This window comes from Corvus brachyrhynchos, unplaced genomic scaffold (genome assembly GCF_000691975.1).
Source record: "Corvus brachyrhynchos isolate BGI_N302 unplaced genomic scaffold, ASM69197v1 scaffold544, whole genome shotgun sequence".
Lineage (NCBI taxonomy): Eukaryota > Metazoa > Chordata > Aves > Passeriformes > Corvidae > Corvus > Corvus brachyrhynchos.
In genome coordinates, this window is record NW_008238325.1 from 3362350 (window position 1) to 3371097 (window position 8748).

Here is an 8748-nt window from a genome sequence, read left to right on the forward strand (position 1 = left end):
GGGCGTCATCGGCTACGATTTCGGTCTCCTGGGGAAGAAGGCAGGTATCTGCGGCCGACGGCGACGGGAACACCTTGGATGTGTCAGCGCTCCGAGCGGTCGGAGCCTGGCACTGCCCATTTTCACAGAGCAGCTGTGGCAGACTGGCCTCAGATACCTGTTTTATCCTTCCAATCTTAGGTGGGGAAGGGTAAATTGGTGCAGAAGTACTACAGACATGGAAAGAAATTCCTTACCATGCTCCCAGATGGAACCTCGCAGTTATTGTATCCTTTATGGGGCTCACTTGCAGTAGTCCAGGGCTGTTAATGATTTTAAGTGTGTCCCAGTCAACTTCATATCAACAATCTGGCTCATCACTCCCACTCGCTCTGTATGAGGAGCAGCAGCAGTGAAACTTGACGCAGCTCCTGAGCTGAGGTCTCAAAGAGCAGCCAGCAGCTCCAATGAGGGACAAGCACTAGCTTCCAACACCCAGCCCAAGGGAGCAGCACACCTTTAACAGCGCTCTGGGCAATTTATCAGTTTTCACATCCCCAAGTAGTACCCTGAAATATTTAGCGGGTAATAACAGACCAACCAAGCAAAGCAGGGGGTTACAAATACCTTACCTGGCAGCAGCTATCCATCTGGAAACCTGGCCATCATCATTACACAAGAGAGAGACCAGCTGACTTGCATAGTACAGGAAGACGAGCTGAGGACATCCAAAATCCGAGCACTGTTTCAGTCTGAGGGCAGGAGCACGTGCTATTACCCGAACGGAGATGAGTGGTGTGTTCAGCAGCTTTGCTCTCTCCTCTGTGCATTGACATTTTGAAGGCCATAAAGGGTATTTTTAATAGCATCCAAAAATAGACAAATTCAGCAGCTCTTGGGCCCTGCTTTGGGTGCCCCCAGAGCAGCAAGGCAACCCAGCTGTGCCTTAAGAGGTGGGGGACAGACCCTGCCCCTGCTGTGCCTCCGTCCCATCCCTCAGGGGAATGAGAGACATTCCGCCACAGAAGCTACAGGGTTCAGAGCTTCCACTTCCCCCTCTTTTAGGATAAATATGAGTATCCACGGTGGGCAATATTTGGACCAAGGAGGCAACAGGGTTAGAAGGTGGATGTGGCCAAATTTGTCACCAGGACCCCATGTCCCACTGAGCCCCATTTTCATCTCCCTGAACCACCACGTGGGAGTCAGGATCCTGGCCCAGGACAAGATCTTCGTCTCCTTCCTCGCCATGGGGCGACAGGCAAAACTCAACATGGGAACCAAAGTGCAGGTATTTTTCCTGTGCCGAACCACTCCCCACAGTGGGAGGGGAGCGGCCAGGGAAGTTCCCATCTGTGCTTACCCTGTGGTGGATGCTCCCTATGTTGCCCCATGCTCCTTCCCCAAAAAGCAAGGCATGCAGGTGGCGTGTATTTCAGCCACTCCCATGGAGATGGGGCACTTGCCAGCCCCAGCTCTCTGCAAGAGAGCTGCTAGGTGTGGGACTCCACTCCCAGGCAAGTCCCTAGCTAAATCCCCAGGAGTCACCCTGGCTCTGCCACAGGGAGAAGAGCTAGATTCCATGTGGGCAGGGTGCATGGCAGCTCCTTTCCTCCACAGGCTCCTGTCACAGGGGCAGGTTTGTCTGCTGGGAGACAGAAGCCCTGTCCCAGGCTCTGGTGGCTCTGCTAACATGTTGCCTCTGTTGTGCAGGCCAGCGCTGCCAGCCAGCTGCCTCCTCCAACCCGGCTAGGCGAGGATGAGCTCCTGCTGCTCGCCTTCCGGGTGAGGATCCTGCAGCTCTTCGACAGGATGCGGGGATGCCTCAACTTCCCTTCCAGTGAGCAGTGGAACAAAATGCAGCCTCCCACATACCTCATGACCCAGGCTGTGAAGATCCTGGAGCTCTGCATGGCTGCTGACATAAGTGACGAGCTGCGCCGCTCCATCAGGGCGATAGTAAATGCACAGCAGCTCTGACCAGCGTGTGTGTGGTGTAAGGCAAAATGCACCAGACACACACACTCCCTGATGCTGTGGCACCTGCATGTGCTCAGCAAGGTTTCACCTCTGGCGCTGCCCTGGTGCAGAGCAAAGGGTGGTCCAGGGCCGCTCCACACACCCCCAAATGGGTCTTGCTCAGGGCAGGCAGTACCAGCCCGCACTGGTGACACCTTGGAGGCACGAGAGGGCTTTGCTAGGGCAGAGTAATCCCATGCTCCGCACCAGTTCACTGCTCCTGAGCAGCCTTCCTTCCAACTTCAGCCCTGGCCGAGTAGTCACTTCAGCCCTTGGGTATGGCACAAGGTAAAAGCAAAGAGCACAGCCAAGCCAGGGCCTGGGAGAGGTACACAGGCAGGTGCTTGCTCAAGTCACCCACACAGGTACTGCTCTGCCACTCCTAACAAGAACGTGGCACTAGCAGGATGCTCCAAGTGTTCCTGGTGCCTGCGCCTACGGCAGCTCAGCTGGCTGCAGGTACAAGACAAGGTGGTTTCCTGTGCAGAGAGCAACAAATGCCCGCAGAGTGCCCAGAGCAATCACCTATGCTTGGCTCCAGGGAGCACCAGCTGCAGCGTGGGACGGGCTCTGGTTCAAGCACTGCAAACACAGAGCTGTCAGTGGGTGTTCAGAGGCCCATGGTGCTGCACTCGGCAGTGAGGAACCTTCCCAGGCTCTCAGAGCTGCCTTTGAAACTTGGGGTTCACCTGGCCAGTTTCCCCCAGGGAGGCCACACCTGAACTGTGGCAGCTGCCTGAAGGACAAGGCCAAGCTCCATGTACCGCTCCCAGCATGGGAGGTTCTCAGGGGCTTACACATGACAAATACAAGCTCATTAACTTTAGAAAGTTGGCTTTTTATGGAGTTTTTCAATTGCAGTTCCAAGAATGTTCATCAGTGACAAACAAGGTACTTCACACAGGAAATGGGAACTCTTTATTTCAATTAATGTTCTTGGGTTCAATTCAGGCCAGCAGGAAGGCCCAGCTCATCTCAAATGGCCAAGGAAAAACTGCTGGAGCTGGCCCACATGATTAAAGAGTAGCTGATCTTAATTTTCACTGAAGTCACCAAATGATGTAACTATTCCGCATATAATTTTCCTTATATAATTCAGTATATAATGCACTGTTCGACTCTGCCATAAATTTTGAGAAATATACAAACCTGTTTTAACCACATCAGAGAGATTTGATAGACAGCTATCAATTACTCAACAGTTTAGGACAATATCAGACACTCCGATAACTTCATTTTAAACTACAAAAAGAACATAAATTCATATAAAATACAACAGATTAAACAAACTTCTCTTTTTCCAAGGAAAAATTAGGTATCAACTCAATCTGCCATTGTGTGAAACATGAATATAAAATAAGTTACCATTAGTAATGCCTGCATTGCTGATCTATGAACTGGTTGAATGAAATCTTAAAAAAACTATACAGTATTATTGCACTCGTGGCTGTGCAGTGTGGACCGGCCAGCACTGAAACAGGGCTCATTGAATGTTTGTCCAGGAGGCACAACGTGGCTGCAAGAGAGGCATCCAGCCTGCACCAACAGCATCTGTCTTCAGTGCAGGCCTTCATGGGTCTGCGCCACGTGGCCTGGGAACCACCACCCAACGCCTGCAGAGAGACACCGGGGTTACAGTTGGCAACACCCCCACACCACAGCAGCACATCCACACTGAGCCAGGGACACCCACACTGAGCCTACTGCACACCGGCACGGAGCCAGCCCCAAGATGGGGAATTGTAACCTAGGTGTGTTGAAAGCTGCAGGTGACACAGGAACATGGAAGTGGTTTGCCATAAAATACCTAGAGGATCTGAACCCTGTGCTACAAAAAGCTGTGGAGCTTTTGCAGAGGGGCAGGGCAGTACAGCAACAGGAGCACGACAGTATTCTGTTCTCCAGGATTATGGAAGGAACAGGACAGCATTCTGTTCCCCAAGGTTGTGCAATTCAGTTGGGTTAAAAGCCAGGGAGACCTTAATCCCTTGCAGAGAGGCTGTTCTAAGGCACGTAACAGCGCGTTTCTGATCTCTGCACCGCGTGCTTCACTGACATTAGGCCTTCTGCATGCAGTAACACACCTTCTCCTGCCTCGTGGAATGCCAGCTTCCTGCTCTGAGGAGGCAGAATGAGCTACATCCCAAAGCCTCCCACCCAAACAGCCTCTGTGACACCACACATGGCAGTTTAACATCATGGGAGCTGGCTCTCCAGAAAAACATTTACCTGAACAAATACACAATCCTAAAATCCAGTCTCCAGTGTGCCCGTCTCACCTGGGTAAACACACTGGTGACTGGGGGAGACTTACGAGAAGTTTCAGTGCTGATCAATGGGGCTATGATCGATGATGGGGCATTGACTCCATGTGCACATTGAGCTTCATCTCGTTATCAAGGATCTGTACAAGCTGCTGCATGGAAGGGAGGTGACCAGACTCCAGCTTAGACCACACTGGGACATCTAGCGCAGAACACACAGAGGGGAGAAAAGCACCGTTACACTGGGAGCATCAGAAAACAGGCAGAGCTGGTGTAAACATGGAATTGAGAAGCTCTAGGAAGCTGTGTGAGTTGGTACTGATCTGTGTTGAGGAAAACATGTGAATCAACGATGCTTCCAACCTCTGGCTATGCTGAACCCCAGCCCAAATAGGAGAGTAGAGTGTCTAATGCTTCCACTTAGAAGTGTATCATACGGATGGAGAGATGCAAAGTATCTACTGATGTTCCTCTCAACCTGAAAAATCAGTACTGTTGTCCACCGGCACTGATAATCCAGTAATAGTAACAGATTCTTTAGGATTCCAAGGCTAAAGCATGCTGCAGAACAAACAGGGAAAGCATCTAACTGGAGAGTACATGCCCCTATAGCTGATGGTTTCTTATTTAATGCACATCATACACAAAGAAAGAACATAACACAGTTACTCCAAAGGATCAAATATCCCTCTAGTTTTTACAGAGCTGTTGTAGAATATCTGACATCTGTATAAATTACTTTGTAAGATTTCTATTATTTTCATCATTTATTGTAATAGACAACATGTGAAGATCCAAATGGATGGCAATTTTCACATAGCACGTTTGGGACACAAATTTCCTGACCCGATCCCTCATTCTCCCCACCCCACAGCTCTCATATGTGTACATGTAAAACCCCTCAAACAAAGTCTCAGCTCACCATTCAAAGTGATTTCAAAAGCCCCAGTGGACATGCACTGGTTCTCAATCATGTTGCTCAGGAAGAAGACCATCATGCAGGCGTACACCTGGAAGGGAACAGAGATCCACACAGACCTCAGCCATGTCCGCCACACCTGCTGTTCACTCTCAGTGAGCACTGGATGTTCATGGGTATCTCTGAACTCCCTCTGTGATTGCTCAAGCAATGTTCCCATCTACAGATACCTCCCTTTCCTCCTTTTACACAGACTGTGCACCTTGCCTTCCCCAGGAAAGCACCAAACCAGCTCTGAACCCATCTGACTCGCACACCTCTGGACCCAGCACAGCCAGCTGCAAGGGGGCTGGCACTGTGACATGGGAACACAGCCATTCCCAGACACAGCCTGTCACTGTCACAGCCATCTCCAGATCACAGAGCTAAGGGCCCAGCCACAAACAGCACAGCAAGGCCAGTCACGTGTGCATGGGAACCACCGACCCTCCTGCATGCCTCTGAGCTCTTTATCTGGAATTTTCTCTGCGCATGGGTGACTCAGGAGGAAAGGATAGTGTCTTCAGCAGTGCAGTTCCTCCCTCACTGCCAGCACCTCTCTAATTTCCTTTCCCTGTTCACAGGCACACTCACACAGGTCACTGCAACACCGCAGAACCTGGCACGTGGACAGTAGCTACACACCGCAGCCAGCCCAGCCAGGCACAGAGTTGGCCCATTTAATTCAGCTGGAATTATTACAGCTTCTGGGCATTCCAACTGGCCAGTGAAAGACCCAGGGCACTGGGCAGCTCAGCATGAATGTCTGTAAATTACTTTAGTTTAGTGGAATGAATCTGGAATAAGGTTACTCTAAATCAGAGTACAACACCCTGAATCTGCTGGCATCATCAGTACTGACTCACGGGGATATTCTCCCACAATGTCATGTCAGTCTGCTCTGCAAAAACACCCACAACATTTCAACGTCATTTTTCTAACCCCCATCTAATTGCTGCCTAATCTATCAGGAGTCTGATGGAAGCATCGACTGCAAAACAGTTATGAGACAACAGAGAAGGGAAGCCGTAATTTTAACATCAACAACACTGGCCTGAAATGCTACTCTTGAGCCCTAAAAAATAAAAACCTCTTTTATCATCTCTGTCAGCACATTAACCTCAGCTGCCCCTCTGCAGTAGCAGCAGCTTGTGAAGAGATCACCAAACCACACCTGGGTTTGTCAAAAGCATAAAGCACAACTGATAAGAATTATTCTACTGTAAGGCTGTAGTGTATGAAAGGTAAATCAGTCAGAACTGAGGGACTCACAGAACACCCTCATGAAGTAACTCTGAAGCTGCTTTTTCAGACTAAAAGAAGTATGTCCCTTACCTTGTTTTCTTGGCCCCACTGCCAGATGCTTGGAGCTTGCATGCCAAAGAAAGCAAACGGGTCCTTGCCAACGATGATTAAGCCAATTAATACTAGTTTGAAGACAGACAGGAAGGATGCTATGTGCCTGTTGGAGACGCCACACACCAGTGACTGAAAGGTTCAGTTCCTACTTCACCATACACAACTGTAATTCACCTCACTAGTAGACTTTTGACAGTGTACAATCAAATGTTTCAAACGAAGTAAAAAACTTTCCAAGAGGATTTATTTCACTGTGGAAAAACCCCAAACCCAATCAAACCAACAAAACAAAAAAGCAACACGCATTAACAACACCCCCAATAAGGCCCTGCTTTCATATGGCACCCCAGAAAGACACCTTCTTGTATACCACAGACAGATTCTTTTGTTCCTCAGCAGACCTCAAATGGGACTTTGCTTTCAACTTATATATGCCTGAAGTGGATAACAGATTCCATTTCTAAAGAAGCTGTTCCATATTACAGAGACACATTTAAGTGACGGGCACCACTTCTTGTGGAGCATTTCCCAGTGATGCAGAACTCCCCACAGCCAGCCCACACCAAGGCACTGCGCCCTGCAGCCTCCCACCACTGCAACCCTGCCAGAAATTGGGCCAACGAGTGTTTCAGGAGCCACCCAGTAACTATGGCATCACTCTCCAGCGTGGGCGCACTGCTTTAAGTAACAGGAATAACACTATTTTGACTTTTTCTCAATGTCTTTGGACTTTCCCCCCACAGCTGCAGCAAAAGCCACCCTGGCTCTCTCCTGAGGTGAGCTCTCCCTGATTCAGATGTTAAAAATGAACTTTCCCTTCCTCTGTCTCCTTAACCCATTACAGGGATTTGTCACTAAGTGCATAAGCCTGAGCAACAAATTGAATTTATGTCCAGATACAGCACAAAGAACAGCTGGGAAAATTCACTGTGACAAAAAAGAGTTACACAATATATTTTAGGTCGGATATGACAGGCCTCATCATACAGATATCCAGATAGTGATGCTTGTACGGAAAACTAAGGCAGCTACCTAGAAGGCAGAAAATCACGTTTGTGTGTAATCCCAACAGAAAATCCCCTTAAGTTTGTATTTTCAGCATTATTTCAGTGTAAATGCATCTGTTTACCACTGGAAAGCACAGTACACAGTATGAGGTGACATGCTCACCTATAGATAGGTTGAGGAAGGTAGTTCTCCCCTTCGATTCGGATGTCTGGGTACCGCTGGCTGATGACCCGCATGTACTCCTCAAACACCCGCCTGTAGCCTCAGGAGACACTGAACACAGACAGGATTGTCACCACAGCTCGAGGGCTGCATGGTACAGTCACTCTGTTCATAACCCCTTCAAGTTAAAATAGAACTAAAATTTTTTATGGCACAGAGAAAAACTGATCTGCAGTGAAATTACACATCACAAACCCAAAGATGTAAGGCCTGGGTGTGATACGGGTTTGCCCCACATCCCAGCACAGACACAGAGCTCTGGAAACAGCCACGGGGCATCAAATCACTCCCTTCCCCTGGAAAAATCTATTAAATTAGGATTAATGTAGGAAGTCGGTGGAAGCAACCCCTTCCTCTCTGCCAAAAAAAAAAAAAAATTCACACAGAGCTGTCCTCTCCAGGACTGCCCAAACAGGTAATGTTGCTCCCAGCCACCCCTGTGTCAGCACGACACGGGAACTGCAGGAGTTAAATATTCTTGAGCTGTCCTCTGCGTCGTCTCTCAGCAGCCGCCTCTATAAAAACTGCGGTAAAATCGCTAAAGACCTCAAACCCAGCATTTTCCCCTGAGCACTTCTGCAGTGCCTCGTAGTCACAAGGGCCGGCCCTGCCCACCCCGAGGGCCGGGAATCGTGGCGACAAGCGCTCCGGGCCTCTTGAGTTTTTTTCTCCCCGAGCCAAACAGGTCCGTGCGCCGGGGCTGCCTCAGCCCTGCTCGGAGCTGCTGATACCATCGGCAACACCCCCGGAATGGTGCAAAGGTACCCGAGCGCCCCGACTCCAACACGGGCACTGCACCAAGACAAACACAAAATTACAGCCATTGCTAAGGCATCGATTCCTCCCAAACGTTAGTTCCGCACCAGCACAACGCCACACACGGCATTAACGTGCCCGAAAAGCGCGGTTTTATGGCGGGTGGCCGTAAAGTGGGCCCCA

General features: G+C 49.6%; 2 protein-coding genes across 2 annotated transcripts in view; one reads left to right on the plus strand and one right to left on the minus strand.

Annotated features, from left to right (window-relative positions):
* ERICH6 (glutamate rich 6) overlaps nt 1–2978 on the plus strand; it is a gene marked incomplete at its 5' end in the record, with an annotated part of 7226 nt that extends 4248 nt beyond the window's left edge. The window contains 5 exons of the mRNA XM_017734416.1: nt 2–40; nt 181–266; nt 622–774; nt 1045–1270; nt 1693–2978. Coding sequence (XP_017589905.1) covers nt 2–40; nt 181–266; nt 622–774; nt 1045–1270; nt 1693–1959 — 771 coding nt within the window. The remainder of the gene's footprint in view (nt 1; nt 41–180; nt 267–621; nt 775–1044; nt 1271–1692) is intronic.
* LOC103615694 (selenoprotein T) lies at nt 2816–8090 on the minus strand. Its single transcript, XM_017734392.1, has 5 exons — nt 7750–8090; nt 6556–6682; nt 5185–5272; nt 4313–4464; nt 2816–3611 (listed from the first exon to the last, which is right to left on the minus strand). The coding sequence occupies exons 1-4, from the start codon at nt 7821–7823 to the stop codon at nt 4340–4342; spliced, it is 414 nt and encodes a 137-aa protein (XP_017589881.1). The 5' UTR covers nt 7824–8090; the 3' UTR covers nt 2816–3611; nt 4313–4339.
* Between the last annotated feature and the right edge of the window lie 658 nt (nt 8091–8748).

Bases quoted from the DNA above. Each gene is read 5' to 3' on its own strand.
- LOC103615694 (XM_017734392.1), bottom strand. From the start codon at position 7,823: ATGCGGGTCATCAGCCAGCGGTACCCAGACATCCGAATCGAAGGGGAG. The intron at 5,273-6,555 runs GTAAGGGACATA...GTTCCCTTCCAG, and splicing joins AGTGGGGCCAAGAAAACAAG to GTGTACGCCTGCATGATGGT. The intron at 4,465-5,184 runs GTGAGCTGAGAC...GTTCTGCGCTAG, and splicing joins TTTTGAAATCACTTTGAATG to ATGTCCCAGTGTGGTCTAAG.